This window comes from Schistosoma haematobium, chromosome 1, assembly GCF_000699445.3.
Source record: "Schistosoma haematobium chromosome 1, whole genome shotgun sequence".
NCBI lineage: Eukaryota > Metazoa > Platyhelminthes > Trematoda > Strigeidida > Schistosomatidae > Schistosoma > Schistosoma haematobium.
Genome location: NC_067196.1, coordinates 72,349,011 through 72,370,176, shown reverse-complemented (window position 1 = coordinate 72,370,176; position 21,166 = coordinate 72,349,011). Strand labels below are relative to the sequence as shown.

General features: G+C 40.6%; 1 protein-coding gene across 2 annotated transcripts; it reads left to right on the top strand.

Moving 5' to 3' along the window:
* The first annotated feature begins 1,865 nt into the window (after positions 1 to 1,865).
* MS3_00002057 (uncharacterized protein) lies at positions 1,866 to 20,925 on the top strand. Of its 2 annotated transcripts, XM_012940021.2 has the most exons (5): positions 1,866 to 1,920; positions 16,717 to 16,862; positions 16,904 to 17,000; positions 17,916 to 18,112; positions 19,013 to 20,925. In XM_012940021.2, the coding sequence occupies exons 2-5, from the start codon at positions 16,820 to 16,822 to the stop codon at positions 19,303 to 19,305; spliced, it is 630 nt and encodes a 209-aa protein (XP_012795475.1). In that variant the 5' UTR covers positions 1,866 to 1,920; positions 16,717 to 16,819; the 3' UTR covers positions 19,306 to 20,925. The 2 variants fall into 2 exon arrangements, with proteins under 2 accessions (XP_012795475.1, XP_051075071.1); XM_051209615.1 differs by lacking the exon at positions 1,866 to 1,920 and having other exon boundaries at positions 16,449 to 16,862; positions 17,622 to 18,112.
* The last annotated feature ends 241 nt before the right edge of the window (positions 20,926 to 21,166 follow it).

The window sequence follows — 21,166 nt, the reverse complement described above, 5'->3', positions numbered from 1 at the left end:
AACCATTCAGTTCCTCAAACGGTTCCCAAAAGCTGCAAGCCACCCTCAGTAATCAATAACCGTACCCTTCGCCTGCTAAGCCACGAAAGGCACTGTTGGGCGGAATACAAACGAACTGACAACGACGGAGCGTACAGGCAATATAAACATATAAGGGACATATGCACGAAGGCTATAAGAGGAGATAGGTTTCAGTACTAGACAAAGCTTATGGACAAATTTGCCTCTAATCCTAAGAGCTTATTCCGTTATGCAGCCTCTCTTCGTCAAACCAAAACTGGAGTTTCCCAACTGCTGGGTCTTAACGGCCCGACCAACAACGATGGCGACGCCGCTAACCTTCTGGCTGAACATTACTCCCAGACATTTTAACTCGCTCACCTGAGGCAAACTACCGGAAAATTGGAAGTTGGCTCACATCACACCAATTTTCAAAGATGGTCGACGCAATGAACCTCCAAGTTATCGGCCGGCGGCTCTTCTGTCATTACCTTCAAAACTCATGGAGTCCCTGATATGCGACGGTTTAAACGACTATCTACTGTCCTTAAATTTCTTCTCACCCCAACAGCATGGTTTCAGGAGGGGCTACTCTTGTGTAACCAACCTACTGACTGCGGTGGACAGATGGACAAGCATCCTCGATCGCAAGGGGAAGGTTGATATCATTTACCTTGATTTCTCAAAAGCTTTTGATAGGGTTAACCATATATGTCTTATCAATAAGCTCAAACGATTGGCTATCAGACCACCTCTAATTGATTGGCTCATTTCATATCTGAAAAATCGACATTTTAAGGTCAGGGTTAACTTCACTTTATCTCAGGCTGTGGAATGTCCTAATGAGTTCCCCCAGGTCTCAGTACTAGAACCTCTTCTCTTCTTGATCTACATAAATGATTTTCCTCAACAGGTAACGTCTGAATTATTACTCTTTGCCGATGATGTTAAACTTTGGAGAGAGATACGTAATCAAGACCATATACAAGCACTTCAGGAGGATCTGACTCGACTTCAAAATCGAGCAGATAATAATGGACACTTCAAAGTGTAAAGTAGTCCATCTGCGACATGTCGCAGACTACAGTTATAACTTAGGAAACTCCTCTCTAGTAGCATCCCAAGTCGAAAAAGATTTAGGAGTCCTGGTGCCCCATGATTTTAAGTCTTACGCTAACTGTGATAAAAATGCATTCCTAGCAAACCTTGCACTGGTAACGTTGAAGCGCATTTTTGGCCAGTTTGACGGAAGAACTTTCCATATAATCTTCAATAGTTTCATCCGTCCCCATTTACAGTACGGAAACATAGTATTTCCCCCTCACTCCAAAAGGATAAGGACACCCTGGAGCGTATCCAACGGTGAGCCACGAAATCAGTTCGAGGACTCACATTTAAACCTTATGAAGAGCGCCTCTATTCACTTAACCTTTGCCCATCAGAGTATAGACGTCTTAGAGGTGACCTTCCGATGGTTTATAGTATCTTTAACACTTCTGGACATCCTCTCAAACACCTACTTAAGCTTAGTTCCAACACTAACCTAAGAGGTAACACCCAAAAACTGGAGACACAACATAGCAGAACGGACTGTAGACACAACTTCTACTACTTAAGGGTTGTCAAATGCTGGAATGCGCTACCGGCCGAGCTAATCCAAGAGACTTTCCAGGAGTCCTTTAAGAGGCAACTTGATCTATTCTTAAGGACTAAGGATAGTATTACACTATGATTTACCAATTTCTTTTCCTCTTTTATTGTTAACATACCTAGGTTCCTGCCTGGAGGATTTGGTGATCCCCTGCTACTAGACACGGAAGCCTGTTAAGCGAAAGCTTCTTCTATTCCATCCACAACCACTTGAACCATTTACTGCGCAATCATTAAGTGTGGCGTTACATTGTCGTGGGAACTTCAGAGGTTGGCATACTTTTCAGTTTTTTACAATTTTTGGGTTGTCATAATGATATGGGTCAATCCTTGACTTGAAATGTTTTTAGGGTCTTGTTGCATGCTGGGTGTCCGAAATCTATGTCAGCCTTTGGTTAACCAAATGTAATTATCTCGCGTCATTATGGTTACATCGGAAATCCCTTATTAAAAACGTATTCTCCTCCCTATGGACTTCTAAATAGTCTTAATCCGACTTTTTCAGAGTAAGACAAGTTGTTTTACCCATAAATTTACAAGAAGTCCGATAACTACTTTCTCTTGGTCTAATAAAACGAGCCTGATATTCGCTCCCGTTTGACTTTATAGTGGTATCTAACATAGTATATAACGTAGCCCAACATTATCGACCCAACAGGTAGTCATTATTTGTTACTACTTCGTGTATTTCCCGAAAAAGATCAAGATTTGGGCACATTTGGTTATTATGAGCAACATCATCTTACCATATTTGACAAATATCTCCACATTCGTGATTCTCCTCTTTCACAATAAAAATTTTTTCACGGTTTCATTTACCGGGTTGTTTCCTGCACAAGTACCACACTTCAGTATCGTGGGTCAGACTCGGTTTACTCCTAATGATCTTTCAGATGTTAGACTTTGCCTGGCAGAAAACTCAAAAGGTGTGACTTAAAGTCCTCTTGTGACAATCACAGAGGAATCAGTTTGACAAATATAGTGTCTAAAATATTAGCTTCAATAATACTTCGACGCCTAATCAAAGCTCGTGAAGAGCAGATTAGAGAAAACCAGGCTGGTTTTCGACCTGGACGTGGTTGTATAGATCAGATATTCACACTACGTCAGGTTCTAGAACACAGACACACATTCATACGCCCCACAATGGTAGTATTTCTCGACCTTAAGGCGGCATTCGACTCTGTTGATCGTGAAGTTCTATGGCAGTGTTTGTCATCACTGAAAGGAGTACCAAAGAAGTACATTAACCTTATAAAGGCTCTCTACTCGAACACAACTGGTAGAGTGAGAGCTTATGGCGAACTGTCATCAGAATTGATTACCTCAAGTGGTGTTCGTCAGGGCTGTCCACTCTCCCCATTCTTGTTCAACTTTGTAGTCGACGTACTTTTAGAGATAACACTCTCCTCATCTAAATTTCCAGGGGTTGAACTTCTACCAGGAGGTTCACTTGTTGACTTGGAATATGCAGATGACATAGTTCTATTTGGCGAAGACGCTGACAAAATGCTGTCGTCTGACCACTCTAAGTAACAATGCAAGCATGTTCGGGATGCGATTCTCCCCCTCGAAATGCAAAATGTTGCTTCAGGATTGGGTTGCATCGACACCCGAACTAACGATAGGGAGTGAAGTAATTGAGCGTGTCGATCGCTTCACTTATCTTGGAAGTCCCATCAGCCCTTGTGGTCTGGTGTGTGACGAAATCTCAGCACGGATACAGAAGACTCGACTAGCTTTTACCAACTTGCGTCATTTATGGCGTGGACGAGATATCCGTCTATCAACCAAAGGACGTGTTTACTGCGCAGCAGTTCGTCCCGTCCTACTTTATGGCAGTGAAACATGGCAGGTAAGAGTAGAGGATATCCGTAGGTTACTAGTATTTGATCATAGGTGTCTTCGAAATATTGCTCCTATATCGTGGGACCATCGAGTAAGTAATGCAGTTGTTAGGAAACGGGTACTAGGTAAGGATGGCAAATCAATTGATGAAGTAGTGAAACTTGATCAGTTGAGATGGCTGGGACACGTGTTACGTATACCCAACGACCGACTACCTCGACGTGCTATGTTCAGTGGTATAGGAGTAGGTTGGAAGAAAGCTAGGGGCGGCCAGACCAAAACATGGCACAAGTCCATGAGGTCATTGACAAGTGGACTGAACCATGTTGGTAGGTGTAGACTACCTGGTTGTGATCCACGAGACGATAGCAACCGATGGTTAGAGACCCTGAATGACATGGCTCAAAATCGTTTGCAATGGCGCAGGTGCATCCACTCTCTGTGTTCTCCCAAATTCTAATCTTCTGAATTCTTCATGTTCCTTTTTCCCTCTTTCCAAATTTATTTCACTGGATTATACTCTTTAAATAACATCTCCAAACACTAATCTTCCCGATTACTGCTTATACTCTTATTACCTCTACCACTACGGGATTTGAATCGACAACTGCATCTCTATGCTAATGTGGTGTGGCAACTCGAACTGATGTACGTACGTACGAAGTTCTACGTTGTTACTGACTGACTGACTGACTGTGACTTAAAGAGAGAAGTATGTCATTCGTCATCATAATCGTCTATTGGGATCTTAGGTTCTTAGACCTGAGACATTCTGATAGTTGTCTAGTGAATCAGTTGAAAACGTCGCTTGAATATACAGTGGGTTTCTCCACTATATTTACAAATCACAAATAAGGTTGTTGAGTAAAGATGTGTCCTTATTAATGAAAATATTCATTGGGCTCTTTTACATTGTTTGTCTGATTAGACAATTTTGTTTTTCTGAATTTTACACATAAATTTCTCTGTCTCGCGTAACAAACCTGATCACATACTTCCATTTATAATTAATAACCTCCAGATGTTCATGTTCCTACTTTATTTATTTATTTATTTATTTGAACACATAAATATTGGTACAAGAGAGCGCCAATATATATGCCCCACACAAAACAATGAGAATTCAAAGAGAAAGAAAAAAAGGTAAGGAGCGTGAAAAAAAAGAGAACAATAACGAAGAGATTGGTGTAAGGTAGTGTGGTAGTAATGAGGGAACGGAAAGGTAAAATCAGAAGAAATCTTCCAGGTAAGGGAGACACAACCACTTTTTATGAAGAAAGTAAAAGAAGATTACAGCAGGATCGCCACTGGCTTCTATTCTGAGCCATATCTGATAACGTCTCTAGCCACTGTGTAGCACCATCCCTCAGACCCAAACCAGGGAGTCGTGAAGGACCGACAGAAGCCAGTCCTTTGCAGCTTTCTTTCATACCACGACACCATGTCATGCACTGACCACCTCTCCGCTTCTTCCAACCAGTCCCAGAGTCGGCAAATAATGCACGACGTGGAATTCTCTGGGACGACATTCGTAGAACATGTCCAAGCCACCGAAGTCGGTGTTTCAAGATGGTGACACCAATTGAATTATCATCTCTGTGCCCGAACACACGATGCCGAACCTCTGCATTACTGACATGGTGTTGCCACTGGATGTCAGCAATCCTTCGGAGACAGCGATGATCGAACACAGAGAGTCTTCTAACGTCCTCAACTCGGAGAGACCAGGTTTCACAAGCATAGAGCAAAACTGCTCTCACTGACGCGTTGTAGATCCGACCTTTTACAGCCAGACTAACATCACGAAGGCGCCAAAGGTGGCCCAGATTGGCATAAGCCGCTCTGGCTTTCACTATTCGTGCATTGATCTCATCACTCACACACCCACCAGCACTTATGCAGCTACCCAGATACACGAACTTCTCTACTACTTCTATCTGCTCACCATCCAGGGTGAGTACAGGATGGGAATCCTTCCAGTCTTGTAGAAGTACTTTGCACTTCGAAGGTGCAAAGCACATACCATACCTACGGACACTGATTGTCAACTGATTAAGTGCGGATTGCATGCCTTGGGCTATTATCGCACAGTAAGACAATATCGTCCGCATACTCAAGATCGAGGAGTCTTTCTCCAGGCAACAGATCCACACCGCCATTAACTTACATCCATCAGAGCTGTTTCCAGAATGTCATCGATGGCAAAGTTGAAGAGGAATGGTGAGATTGGGCAACCCTGCCTAACCCCACTGCTCGAATGGAACAATGGAGAGAGGTGGTTGTATGCCCTCACTCTGCCCGAGGTGTTTGTATATAGGGCTTTTAGGATGTTAATAAACTTCTCAGGCACATCCTTCTTCAATAGACAATCCTAGAGAACAGCCCTGTCCAGCGAATCGAAGGCAGCCCTGATGTCAAGAAACACTACGATTGTTGGCCTTTGATAAGTATGGCGGTGTTCTAACATTTGGCGGAGGGTGAAGATATGATCAATACATCCTCGACCAGAACGAAACCCAGCCTGCTCCTCGCGAGTCAATCTTTCTCGAGTTTTGAACAACCTACGAAGTATGACGGAAGCCAATAGCTTGGATGCAATCGGAAGTAGACTTATCCCCCGATAGTTGTTACAGGAACGACGTGAACCCTTTTTAAAGATAGGAACAACTATCAACTCATTCCATGACGTTGGTACGCTCTCTAGTTCCCAAACCTTTGTAAACAACGTCGTCAGTTTCTTAGTCAGAAAGTCACCACCATCTTTAAAAAGAGCCGGAGGTAAGTCATCTGGGCCAGGTGATTTGTAACGCTTCAAGAGTTGGAGTTCCTTGCGGACTTCCTCCTCGTTTGGTGGGTCAGTCGTCACCGGCCATGGAGGGCAGGACAGTCTGACCGATGTTGCCGGAGCAGCAGGCCAGTTGAACTGCCCTTCGAAAAATTCTGCCCATCGTCCAAGACGTCGATGGATGTTAGTGATTGGCATCCCATCATCCTCACAGATTGTTTCACTCACACCAGACTTCTTGCTGCCAGTGGCTCGGATGAGTTGGAAGAGCTTCCGGCAATTACCAAATGCAGCTGCTGCTTCCAACTCATTAGCACGCTTCGACCACCAGGCTTCTCGGTCCTTACGTAAGCTTTGCCCAATTTCCTTACGTAACATCCTTCGTTTGTGTTCAAACTCACGGTCACCCGGAGTAGACCGACGGGCTTCAATGAGTTGTAAGGAACCTGCAGAAACCCAGTGCTTAAAAGCGGGACGTTTCGCGAACCCACAACTGACTGTACCCGCCATTTTCATGGCGTCATGCAATTGCAACCAATGCTCATCTATACTTTTCGGTGGAATGGTAGCTAGCCTAGAAACTAGCTTGGTTCGATACTTACTTGCAACAGAAGTTGCAACCAGCTTGCTATCATCAATCCGTTGATGGCGGTCACTTCGTTGTCCACTGAAAAGTAAGGAAGATTGGCGCAGACCAAGGCATGGTCAGAGTCCAGATAGGTACTCCAAAAGGAGTGGCAATCTTGTACACAACCACGCCAACGGTAGCTGATCGCGATGTGATCAATCTGAGTCCAGGCTTGAGATGCAGAGGGAGGACGCCAGGTGGCACATCGGCGATGACTGTGCCGAAAGTTAGTGCTAGCCAGAAACAGGTTGTGGTCTGTGCACAGTTGCAGTAGACGGTCCTCGTTACCTGACCTGCGACCAACGAGTCCCCATCGGCCACCTAAACGACTCTCTTCTGTGCCTAGACGCCCGACCTGAGCATTCGAATCTCCGGCTAGTACTATAATAGCTGTCGAACGCACTTTCTGGAGAAGAACAGATAACTGGCGGTAAAACTCATCCTTGATTGCATCCGGGCTGCAATCTGTCGGGGCATAGGCGGAGATGACGAAAAGACATCGTTTCTCACTTTGATGGAACTCTTTAATCTAACAGCACATAACCGACTGTTAATGGGGATCCAATCGATTAGTGCTGCCTCAGCTCTAGCGCTCAGTGCGACACCAACGCCAGAGAGACCAGACGAAGATGCCACAGGGTCCCCGGATAAGCGCACGTAAAACAAGCTTTTTGAAGTGACAGATGTAGAGCGAATTTGTAGTACTTCGCCAGAGTCTTGAATACGGGTCTCGGATGGACAGCAGACATCGATATGAAGACTTTCCAAAGACATAGCCAGCCCTATCTGTTGTCCGACCTGCATAAGTGTGCGAACGTTGAAGGTAGCCAGTTTGAATGGTGCACGTGGTTTCAGAAAAACTGCTTCAGTACTCATATTCAGTGGTAACATACAATTTTCAACCGGACAGTGACTCGAGAACGTTTAGATACAGTCGAAATTTCCACCAAAGACGAGCCGCTGTATAAATATAAAAGAGGGTGAATAATGTGGTAAATAATAATAATAATAATAATAATAATAATAATAATAATAATAATAATAATAATAATAATAATGATAATAATAATAATAATTGCAATGATAATAATTTGAATCAATTGATTGTTTTTCGAAGCGAGAAAAGTAATTTCCATAGACATAGTTCATCATTTGTGTGTGGTCTGTGATACTGCCCGGGTGCCCAAACCGAAGCAGGTGGTTATCTTAGGGGCCACTCCCCGAGCCTTTGACCTAAAGGTCTGATTCACAAGGCAGTGGAGCATCGTAAGGAGATGCAATCCCATGGTAGCCGGTGACCAACGATTGGTTCATACGCCATTTGTTCCCGCAGGATACTGGAGCCCATGTGCACCATTGGTTTGGAATCCTGTTGAAGCGCCGGACATTCGCTTTTCGTCCTCTCATTTTCGTAAACAACACCCCCGCCACGAAAAGGCAATGAGTAGAACTTCCCTGGCAGAGGCTGTATACGCATGGCCGTGTGAGAGTATTTCGAGAGGGAGAGCGGACTCTCCCCACTCTCGGCCGTACCAGGGCATTTGGGGGTAGTAGGGAATGATAGTAAGTCAGTTGATGAGGTTGTGAATCTTTGTCGACTGAGATGGTTGGGCCATGTGTTGTATATGCCTGAACACCGATTACCACGATGTGCAATGCTAACCGGTGTTCGGGATGGTTGGAAGAAAGTTAGGGGCGGCCAAACGAAAATGTGGTATTGGTGACTAAAGTCACTAACTTCTAGTCTGACCCATCCTGTACTCACCCTGGATGGTGAGCAGATAGAAGTAGTAGAGAAGTTCGTGTATCTGGGTAGCTGCATAAGTGCTGGTGGGTGTGTGAGTGATGAGATCAATGCACGAATAGTGAAAGCCAGAGCGGCTTATGCCAATCTGGGCCACCTTTGGCGCCTTCGTGATGTTAGTCTGGCTGTAAAAGGTCGGATCTACAACGCGTCAGTGAGAGCAGTTTTGCTCTATGCTTGTGAAACCTGGTCTCTCCGAGTTGAGGACGTTAGAAGACTCTCTGTGTTCGATCATCGCTGTCTCCGAAGGATTGCTGACATCCAGTGGCAACACCATGTCAGTAATGCAGAGGTTCGGCATCGTGTGTTCGGGCACAGAGATGATAATTCAATTGGTGTCACCATCTTGAAACACCGACTTCGGTGGCTTGGACATGTTCTACGAATGTCGTCCCAGAGAATTCCACGTCGTGCATTATTTGCCGACTCTGGGACTGGTTGGAAGAAGCGGAGAGGTGGTCAGTGCATGACATGGTGTCGTGGTATGAAAGAAAGCTGCAAAGGACTGGCTTCTGTCGGTCCTTCACGACTCCCTGGTTTGGGTCTGAGGGATGGTGCTACACAGTGGCTAGAGACGTTATCAGATATGGCTCAGAATAGAAGCCAGTGGCGATCCTGCTGTAATCTTCTTTTACTTTCTTCATAAAAAGTGGTTGTGTCTCCCTTACCTGGAAGATTTCTTCTGATTTTACCTTTCCGTTCCCTCATTACTACCACACTACCTTACACCAATCTCTTCGTTATTGTTCTCTTTTTTTTCACGCTCCTTACCTTTTTTTCTTTCTCTTTGAATTCTCATTGTTTTGTGTGGGGCATATATATTGGCGCTCTCTTGTACCAATATTTATGTGTTCAAATAAATAATTAAATAATACCCTGTTTCTAACCTCACTATTATTTAACCAGTGATCCCAGCAGATGCGAGCAATATTTCTAAGACATCTGTGGTCAAATACTAGTAGCTTACGAGTGTCTTCTACTTCTAGTGGCCAAGTTTCGCTGCCGAAAATGAAAATGAGTAATCTCACACTTCGATTATTATATATGAGTATTCGGGGATTCACACTGACACATAATTTGAGGCATTCCATCATGTGACTTTGAGTTGCATAAAACTATGATACATATTCCTTTTGCTTTTCATATTAGAATACACAGGTAAATATGCATTGGTATGTGTAATTAAACATGTGATTCATCTAGGCCTGAGTCAATTGCAAAACAGTCAGTCAGCTACAACGTAGGACCAGGCACGTATATGCATCGGTCCAAGTTGCCATACCGCATTAGCACAACAAGATGAACACCGGATTCATAAATTCTTCTTAATTTTTATTAAGAAAAGGTGAAGTGTTTGCTTCTATTATCCAAAAAGACAAATACATAAATTCTTATCATTATTAATGGTCAATGGGATCATTTCAAATTTACCCTACTTAAAATTCATATTACAGTAAAAGCTGTCGATCTAAAACCTGATTCATTGGTAAAAACATATTCAAATAAAAATTAGTTTAACTAATATCAAACATACAACTAATTAGTATGAATGCTCAATTCATTACTTTTGTTGAAACTAACTAATTGTAAATTGTTTACAAAATAATTCAGAAATGAAAAATAAAATCAAAATTATAGATAAACTATTTTTTTTCATTGCTTTTGTTTTTGTTAACTATTCTTTCACTTAACAATTTTATAAATTTAAAGCAATTAGTCCGCTTTGATGAATTTCGATAATGTAATAAAAAGACGAAGATTATCAGATCTATGTGATATATTAGTGCAATACATTTCGAACAATCTGATCTCACATATACTTGTTAAGAACATTTATATATCAGTCAGTCAGCTACAACGTAGGACCAGGCACATATATGCATCGTTCCAAGTTGCCATACCTCATTAGCACAACAAGATGAACATCGGATTCGTAAGAGTGGTTAATTCAGTGGTGGTTATATATAAAGGAAAGATTGCATATAAGTATATAGTACAGGAAGAAAGAATTAGTTCGTAGAAAGAAAGATATGAAGCGATTTTAATCTCTTAGTTTAATGGAAGACAGAGAGTATATACACCTACACCATTGTGATCTATTCTGAGCCATGTTACCAAAAGTTCCCCATTCATTAGTTACGATGGTTTCACGGACCCCAATCAAGTAGTTTACATGTACCAATATGGCTCAGACTAGAAGTTAGTGACTTCAGTCACTGATGCCACGTTTTGGTTTGGCCGCCCTTAACTTTCTTCCAACCATCCCGAACACCGGTTAGCATTGCACATCGTGGTAATCGGTGTTCAGGCATACGTAACACGTGACCCAACCATCTCAGTCGATGAAGATTCACAACCTCATCAACTGATTTACCATCATTCCCTAATAGCCTGCGTCTAACCTCACTATTACTTAACCAGTGATCCCAGCAGATGCGAGCAATATTTCTAAGACATCTGTGGTCAAATACTAGTAGCTTACGAGTGTCTTCTACTCTTAATGGCCATGTTTCGCAGCCGTAAAGTAGAACAGAATGAACTGCTGCTCAGTGTACCCGCCCTTTTATTGGTAGACGGATATCTCGCCTTCGCCATAGGTGACGTAAGTTGGCAAAAGCCAAGCGAGCTTTTCGAATCCGTGATGAGATTTCGTCACACACCAACCCATTATGGCTGATCAGACTTCCAAGATAAGTGAAGTTGTCAACGCGTTCGACTACTTCACTCCCTATCCTTAGTTCAGGTGTTGATGCAGACCAGTCTTGAAGCAGCAGCTTGCATTTAGAGGGAGAGAAGCGCATCCCAAATACTCTGGGATTGTTTCTCCGTGCTTCCAGAAGACTGCATTTTATCAGCCTCTTCACCAAACAGGACTATGTCGTCTGTGTATTCTAAGTCGATAAGTGGACCTCCTGGAAGAATAATTCAGTCGACGAGAATGCTATTTCCATCAATAGGTCTATGATGAAGTTGAACAAAAATGGAGAAAGTGGACAGCCTTGATGGACACCACTCGAGGTTGCAAAAGCAGATGACAGTTCGCCACAAGCTCTGACTCGACTGGTAGTATTCGAGTAAAGAGCCTTCACAAGGTCTATGTACATCTAAGAATCGCCTTTCAACGATAGACACTGTCACAGGATCTCGCGGTCTACAGAGTCAAACGCTGCTTTTATGTCAAGAAAGACCACCATTGTCGGATGCCGATAAGTATGCCTGTGTTCTAAAACCTGACGAATGGTGAATATGTGGTCGATGCAGCCACGACCACGTCTGAAGCCAGCTTGATTCTCGTGTTTGCAGTTCACGAGTCTAAGTTAGGCGTCGGATAATTATCGAGGCTAGTATTATAGATACTATATTAGTCAAACTAATCCCTCTATGGTTATCACAGGATGATTTTGACCCTTTCTTATATATTGGGACGATAAGTGATTGTGACCAGTTAGATGGAATAACGTCTAACTGCCAGATCTTAGGTAAAATATTAGTCAACCTAATCGCTAAAATTGGACCACCATCCTTAAAGACTTCTGGAGCCAATCCATCTGAACCAGCTGCCCTTCCTCGTTTCAGATTAACTATAACCTTTTGAACTTCAGCCAGAGTCGGGGGACCTACTTCAATGTTCCATCCACACTGTCTGGGAATGGTGGGTAGTTGTAGAGTAGCTGAAGGCCAGCTGAACTGTTCTCTGAAATGTTCCACCCATCGTTCTAAACGTCTGGACTGAGAGCAGATGAGTCTCACCTTTCTCCGAAATAGTCTCACTTACACTTGACTTATTAATTCCAGTTTCTTTTATGAGTCTGAAGAGCTGTCTGGTGTTACCTACAGCCGCCGCCTTTTCCATCTCTTTTGCTTTCGATGCCCACCACTGCTCACGGTCGTTCCTTAGACTTTTGCTTAACCTAGATCTGATTTGTTTTCGCTCTTCTTCATGTTCAGAGCCTGATGGAACGAGTTTACAAGAATTCATCAGTGCAATAGACCTAGAGGAAATCCATTGGTTCTTTGTAACCCTGTGGTTTAAATCACTGATAGATGTAACTGCTGTTTCCACAGCTGTTTGTATATCTTTCCAAGCAACATCTGGGTCAGCCTCGTTTTCAGAACTACCTAAGTGTGACCTCAGTTGTTCCTGGAACCTACTTTTGGTTTTCTCGTTACTCAACTCAGTTCTAATGGGTCTTCTTAGTGTGGCTTTCCTACGTCCAGTGAGGCGCAAACAGACACGTGCCCGCATAAGAGCATGATCGGAGTCCAAACAGGTATTCCAGAACGAGCGACAATCCTCTATCGATGCTTTCCAACGATGACTGATGGCAATATGATCTGTTTGAGTCCATCGTTGGTTTGGTGCAGGGGGTCGCCATTACTAGACGATGTCTCCTTATGTTTAAAATTAGTGTTTACTAAAAATAAGCGATTGTTTGAGCACAGTTGCAGCGGACGATCACCATTATCTGTTCGCTGAGCCGGGATACCAAAATACTCACCTAAATGCCTTTCTGTTTGGTTTAAGCTACCTACTTGGGCATTAAAGTCACCTGCTACGAGTATTATGTCTGAGCGTTTAGCTTTCTGAAGAAGTTCAGAGAGCTTTCTGTAAAATTCATCTTTCACTTCATCCGAGCTGCAGTCAGTGGGAGCGTAGGCAGAAACGACAAAAAGGCAACGACGTGTGTCCCTATCCTTCCGAGTTCTTACTGAGCCGTTTAGCCGAACAGCACATAAACGACTACTAACGGGGATCCACTCTAATAGTGCTTGTTCCGCCCTCATGCTTAGTGCTATGCCTACACCTGCCAGTCCACGAAAACTGGCCATCGGGTCACCAGATACACGGAGGGTGTATCTCGTTGGCTCTCCGTTTTGCCGAGGTGAGGTCAAGTGAATGACCACACTAGGATCCTGTATGCATGTTTCGGAGACACAGCATACATCAATGGTACGAGATTCTAGGGTTCTAGCCAAGGAAGCCTGTTGACCGATTTGACATAGGGTGCGTACGTTGAAGGCTCCAATGTGTAGTTTGGAGCGAGGTTTCAGTAGACCTGGGACAGTGTTTTGCGCACTAGAATCGTTGGTCATGGTGACACGTGAAGAGGAAGCCGAAATAGGAAGTTTAGAGTTGAAAGTCGATGTAGGAGAGATAATAAGAATTGAAGAGGGAGGTTGGTTATGAATACAGTGGTCTTGAGTGCTGTTAGAGGTATGAGGGCAGTTATCACTTCCCGGTTGCCCACACCGAGGAAGGGTTCTTCTGGAGGTACCCGAAAAGGAAATTGGATTAGAGGTGGTCTTAGTGACCTGAGAGCGTGACCGCAGTGCCCAAGGGACAACTGCTTGAGGTCGGTCACACACGACCTTTTTATGGGTTATTTTCGTGTTAGCTCCGTACTTTTTTGGACCTTACCGCCGGAGACGGATATCCGTGGGATAAGGCGAGGTGTGCATTTTTAGGGTCGACCTTTTCTAACCCCACCCCTCCTTGTGGGAAGGCAGCATCGCTGTCATGCTGGTTGTCTGAAGGAAGCACCTTACTGCTGTCACACCTCCGTACAGTCAGCAGTACGACTTCGCCTTCGGACCTTGGGTTTGTTGCTTTTGGCCTTACCTCTCTTCAATCGACCTGTCTGACATGGTAGGACCTTGAGGAATGGTTGTTCCAACCAGTATAGCCCGGCTGCTTCATCACGATAGGTGAGCCTGACCGCCACGTCAAGGTAGCAACAACGGTCGGGCAAAACAATCAACTGGAAAATAAGCCTTCACCTCATACCCATACGATTTGAATTTTTTGCCTGTGCAAACCTCATATCTGGGTTAACTGGTTCTCTGATTGCTTCGGGAAAACTTGCTACTCCCTCTGATTCATCATACCACTGACTGGGGATTCTACTCAACATACATTGGTTGTGAAAATGTCCAGCTTCTGATACAATAACTTCAGAAATGTGACTAGAATTCGACTCATTGGGAAAATATTTGTCACCTTCATTAGGAATATCACTAGGGATAAATCCATTGTGAGAACAATTAAAATTTGATTCTTCTGAAATATTTTCTTCAAATTTATTAAGAATTTCATTAAAGAATAATGGATCACTAGAAAAATCAGCATCTATCAGGACTGCGTCGAATTTTCGATCACGATATGATTTATTTAATATGTTTTCCTCAGATTTATAAGAAATTCCATCAGAAATATGTGAATCATTAGGACAAATCATAACCCACAGAATAACATGAGAAATCCGATAAGTTGGTTGAGTAGGGACTTTTGTCTCACGATGATTCTGAGTGTCATTTAATTCTAGACTGCTATGTGACTCTATACTGCTTTTTAAAATCGTGGATAAAGATAAATGATCATTACAAATACTCAACTTAATATGATGAAAATTACAAAATTTAGTATTAGTTGCAGAGAAATGAACAACATTACTATAAACTGACTGTGTCCCATCTCACCACATTTAAAGGATTTGGAATTACGAAATACACATGAATTAAATGAGTGAAACTTGCCATAGGACAAACATTAACCAAACTTGTGCCCATCTTCGTGACCTGAATCGCAACTCCTTAATGAACTGTCATATGAATAACCTTGACTAGGATGACGTAGCAAAATAGGGGAATTCCTGATGATCTGACGAATCATTTATGAAGTTTTCCTCCTTTACCGCATTCGAAATTTGTACACTTTACATGGTCTAGTAGTAGTTGCTCCAGAGTTGCATGAGGGAGTGAAATCGGCCTGTCTGGAAATGCCAATCTTTATTAATCTGTATGCTTCTTTTCCGATTAATGTAAAGAAATGAGTCACAATATTAACATTCTCAACATCGTCCTTGGTCATAGTCCAGATTTCAAACCTTTCCATGTAATCCTCAAAAGTGTCAGAGTTCAAATGTATGTCCAGTCGTTCCATCACAGGCTCCATCGCGACATCAACGTGATAATTAGGAGTATTTGAATTATGGGCCCCTATATGCCTTGGTACGGCCGAGAGTGGGGAGAATCCACTTTCCCTCTCGAAATGCTCTCACATGGTCACGCGTATATAGCCTCTGCCAGGGAAGTCCTACTCACTGCCTTCTCGTGGTGAGGGTGTTGTTCACGAAATTAAGAGGACGAAAAGCGAATGTCCGGCGCTTTAACCGGGTTGGTGGATATGGAGAGTCCAGCTAGGGAGTTGGAAAACCCTGATTCCAAACAAATGGTGCTCCAGGGTCCTGAGGGAACAAATGGCGTACGAACCAACTGTTGGTCACTGGCTACCATGGAACTGCATGTCCTTACGATGCTCCAATGCCTTGTGGGTCAGACTTTTAGGTCTAAGGCTCCGGGTGTGGCCCCCTAAGAAAACCACCTGCTTCAGTTTGGGCACCCGGGCAGTATCACAGCTCTCACACATATCAAATGAGATCTGTGTGGCGCATATGTATTTGGTGTCTACTTGTACCGATATCTATGTGTTCAAATAATAATGATAATTTGAAATATGGTACAAACTAAGAATCCCAGAACGAATGAGCTGCAAACCTTTGTCTTTCAATCGGTAATATATTAATCCAGAAGTGGAAAAATTACATCTATTGAAGCAACTATATATATATATATATATATATATATATATATATATATATATATATATATATATATATATATATATATATAATACAAACATTTGGGATTGCAGTGACTAACAAGAGACTTCGCCAGTTATGATATCGCATTGGCTATTATTATTCAGATTAGTTCATGATTAGGTTCACATCTCATTTAATAAGGTTTGCGAGCCTGTTAGGTTAATCTGCAGAAACCAATCGACTTATTTCATCTGATGCATTGGGTCGCTAGATGGTTTGTTTTTTACGCTTATTCCATACAGGATTTGGTACACATATGTATTGGCTTGACTAGATTTCTTTACAAAACGATTTTAATTCCTCAATGAATTTACAATATGCTTTCTTTTTGTAATTCCAGATGCTTGTTTATTCCTATTAAAAACAAAGTCTATTTTACTCAGAAAATATCTGCTACGGCAGACTAGACACTTGGGATTCATACTTTCAAAACGGCTTCTAAAATGAATGGATTTGCAAGACAAGGTGTCATTCGTGATGACAACGGTATAGTTTTATTTACTAGTAGTTTAAGTCTTGTCATATAGGTAATTTGATAATCCCCCCAACCCAACGACCCGATGGTACATGGAGAAAAGCCGTTCGTGTTAAAGAGGGGTACATTCCTCAAGAAGAAATTCCACTGTAGGTTATGTTGCTTTCCTTTGTTTTTACCAAATCTTATAAATTGCCTTAGTACTTGTTAATTTTACGACTCAAATATTTGGTGCATCTAGACTACCACAATTTCTCTCCGTAAAATGATAAAAATGAAGACCTTTAAAACTAAAGAAGAATAAAGCATGATTTCACTGGTAAATTAAAGTTTGTTAGCATTAAAATCTACAAAGATACTACCCACTAACTGAAACTTACGTAAATCTGATCATGTTATAACCCTCTGAAGTACATGATCTGTCAAACTTAACCTAAATGAGTTTCTATACATCAGTGCTAACTGCTGAAGTCTATGAGCATCTTTAAATCGACATTCGAAAAATTATTCGTCTGTTGAAGATAAATTAATCTAGTCAATGAGTTTTCGGATCGTCGATCGAAGTATTCAGGGTTTCGCAAAGGTTTGTGGAAGTCTCAATGCTCTAGTTAACCATCGATGAAATGTGAACAGGCATATTCACAGCGAACACGCACTTGTTATTCCATGATAGACTAGTATAGGTTATCTATAATTAAGTAGAAGTTGATACCTACTTACAATTAACAACCGTCTGTGTTGTTACTTCGTATCCGTTCTTTGTTATTCAGAAACCAATCATGCGTCAATGACGAGAATATACACAAGATTACTGTTCTGTCTGGAAACGAAATATGCTTTATGTGTCGATTTCATTCTGGTAGGCAGAACAATAGATATCCAATTCGCTTTGTCGTTGGCAGCTTATGTGCTTGTACCCACAAAATGATTTCTTAAACGAGTTCCTCACATACGAATTCTTCATCTTGTTTCGCCTGTTGGCGTTAGCTTTGAGATCAATTCATTTATTGACTAGTCAAAAGATTGTGCATCATATACGTTACGCTTTTATTTTGAATATCCAGTTACCGATCTGCTGGTGTACAAATCCTTGAGAAGAAATCACAGTTCGTCATCCCAGGTTTGACAAAAGACGATGCGGAAAAGCTAAAGCTAGAACGACAAAAACAGTCACAATCTGATACACCAGCATTAAACCCAGTCCTTAAGAAGAAAAAATCTAAGAAATCAAAATGTAAACAAACTGATGTCCAATCTCCAGGTTAGTGCAACAATCCGTCAACTTACATTCTAGTCCAGTTAATAATTTTAGTGCCTTTTATTATATATATATATATATATATATATATATATATATATATATCTTCATGTAGAAACTAGATTTTCCATATCCAACAGACGTATTTTATATAACGTATGTTTCCTATACATATCATCAACTTATATGAAAATATTACCTGGGTCTCGAAATAATAAGAATGTAAATTAAAGCTTCAGTAAAATCGTTGTATAGATATACATTTAAACAAACGAACCAGCTTCAAATGAATAAATAAGATATTTCTGATAAATTGAAAATGCTTGATTATTAACCAACTGTTTTTTCTTATTTTGAAGATCAATATTCTTTTCTGCTAGTAGGATAATAACCCCATACAGGATGAAATAACTACGTCGTAAAAAGCTAGGAAATAAAAATCCGCAAAACCTTGCAAAATATTAAAGAGAAAAATTAAAATGGGGTTATAGTTAAAGCGAATATCCATTCTCTTAGAAGTAAAATTGATATTGATAGCACATAGGAAAACTTCGTCATCATTATAGCTGCTGATTTAGATTTCATAATCAAGTTTTTGAATCTTTATAATTCCACTCACAGTTCTGATGAGCTGTATAATTGTCCTTCATTCGACGATATCATACTGGTGGATATTATATACCATACGTTACTTACAATAATACTTCATGCCTGATTTCACTGATAATCTGCAATATAAATTGCTCCTATCATTTCTGTGCAGTCAGCTCCTCATAGCTATCATCACCGCTAGTTACGTGTAGGAAGATCTTATATAAATACTCCATAAAGTCATCATTCATATGAGTCTACTCAAAAAAGGTGTTTTGATGTAATTCGAAATTGCTTCGATTTGATTTTTAGAAACATCAGAGCAAACAGAACCGGATTCAACAAAACTTACAAAATGCTGTACTACTTCACCAAATTACTCTGATAAAGTGAACATTGAAATTCCAACTGATGCAACCGTGACTAACACTGAAAATATTGATCGACAGCTTAAACGTGAACATAAACGACTACTCCAAATAGAAGAGATAGAGAAAAAGAAACAAGCTGGAGAGAGTTTAAACAAAGACCAATTGATAAAGTTAGGCCACAAACAAGCTGTTGAACAGCTCATTGAACAGCTGACGTTACTTAAAACTAACTGACGTTGTCCTGCCCTTTTTTTTGACAGCAGAATCGATTTCGTTTTTTACTTTTTCTGTCCCCACCCCACTTTGTTCCAAGTGTTTTTAAATCGAATATAACAGAACCAAACTAGACAAGATTAAGAATACACTAGTCAATTTATTAAATAATTGGTCCACTACCAGTAAACATATGTTATTAGTTAGTAATACTGAGTTAAACAAACTAATGTGATGCAACGGCATTTGTGCATGTTCAATGTAGATATATATATTTTTTCATTAGCGTTTTATAAACCTCAATTTCTATATGGAAAAATATGGTACTTTTAATATCTTTTACAATATGTTTGTATAATCGATGTAATATATAAATTATAATCACACTTATTTTGTTGTATAAAAAGTATTGTTGCTGGTTGAAACAAAATTTTGATAAGTGTACACCTATTTAACTCAAAGTTTAATTATGATTATAAAAACAATCTCAAGAACGATTCATGTAACAGGATGCAATTATTTTGTGCAATACTAATTGTATTTATGAAAACAAAATAACTTCAAATTAATAGTTAATATGTAGTTTGCAAACAGTAGTTTGAAATATTTTAATACTATTCTTGTCATGGATTATTCATATTGTGATATGCGAATTTTGTTATAAATAAAATTATTGTAAGCATAGTGAATTATATCGTGGTGAATTTTATGCATTTACCGCGAATTCAATATGAAGCATTTGAACATCAATGTTACGTCAAACAAAATGTTTGCAAATGAACAAATGCTTGTTGTCAAAGATTAAAAAAAAATATCCTAAGTGTTTTTGTTCCACTGTTAAGTCTTGGTAAAGGCTAGTTAACATAATAACTCTTGTCAGTTTTAATATGACAGGATAAAAAGACGAAAATATTTTCTTGTGTCAACTGATCGTCAACTTTGTTCAATATGATGTGTCAAATTTCGTTCTATATAACATATTCTGTATCGGGTATAACTTATGCCCCGGTCGATTAACAAGTGACGAAATCGCCAATCAGAATACCGACGTCTTTGACCTTGTCCGTGTACTAAACCAATTACAAATATACCAGCACTAGCAGCCTTGAGTTAACTCTGAATCGTTATTGGTCCTCAAATGTGGTAGCTTCTCGCCTTGCCCATTGAGTTCAGAACACAATATTGGCATCCATTATGTGAATGATATACTTCAGAAATACGTGATTTATATACAAGCAGACCAGACCCCATCTCATCATAAAGTAAAAAAATAAGAATTATACAAGGTCAAGCCAAAAGTGGCTGTATGGGAGGCTGTAAATAATAGATTGGGAACAAATTAAGAATAGTAAGTTGTACAATAGTGACCAATAGGTCAAATGAAAGCTTATGATAAAGAGAGTATAAATATATATAATTTAGCTACTTAATAATTATCCAGTAAGAATATATGTAATAATAGTCCATAAATAATTCTTAGCAGTTACTATCCATTTATTCTTCGTTCGGATTTAACAGGTGAACTATATTCAGTGTTTTTTTACAGTAATTATGTTTCCCCTTGTAATATTTTGTGTTAAAATTAGTACATAAATAATTGTATTTTATGCCTGAGGACAAAGTTTTTGGAGAGTCAATAAATCTTTATTGCACTAGTCTTTCGTGTTCTCATTTTGCGTTGTGGGAATTGTAGTGATTCCCGTTTCCCAGTAAAAACAATAAGATTGGGGAAGTCCATTATTATTATTATTATCGTCAGCTTTATTCAATATTATATTTTTGGTACAATATAGAATTCTCAGCGTAAAGTATTTCAACAAGTTTCCGTTTCTTTTTTCTTGGTCGGTCCTGGCGATAAATATTGAGTGATCGCCAGTTAGAT

Excerpts from the sequence above, each read along its gene's own strand:
- MS3_00002057 (XM_012940021.2), top strand. The coding sequence starts at position 16,820 with ATGAATGGATTTGCAAGACAAGGTGTCATTCGTGATGACAACG. Across the intron at positions 16,863-16,903 it reads TGTCATTCGTGATGACAACG|GTAATTTGATAATCCCCCCA; the intron begins GTATAGTTTTAT and ends CTTGTCATATAG. Across the intron at positions 18,113-19,012 it reads AACTGATGTCCAATCTCCAG|AAACATCAGAGCAAACAGAA; the intron begins GTTAGTGCAACA and ends TTTGATTTTTAG.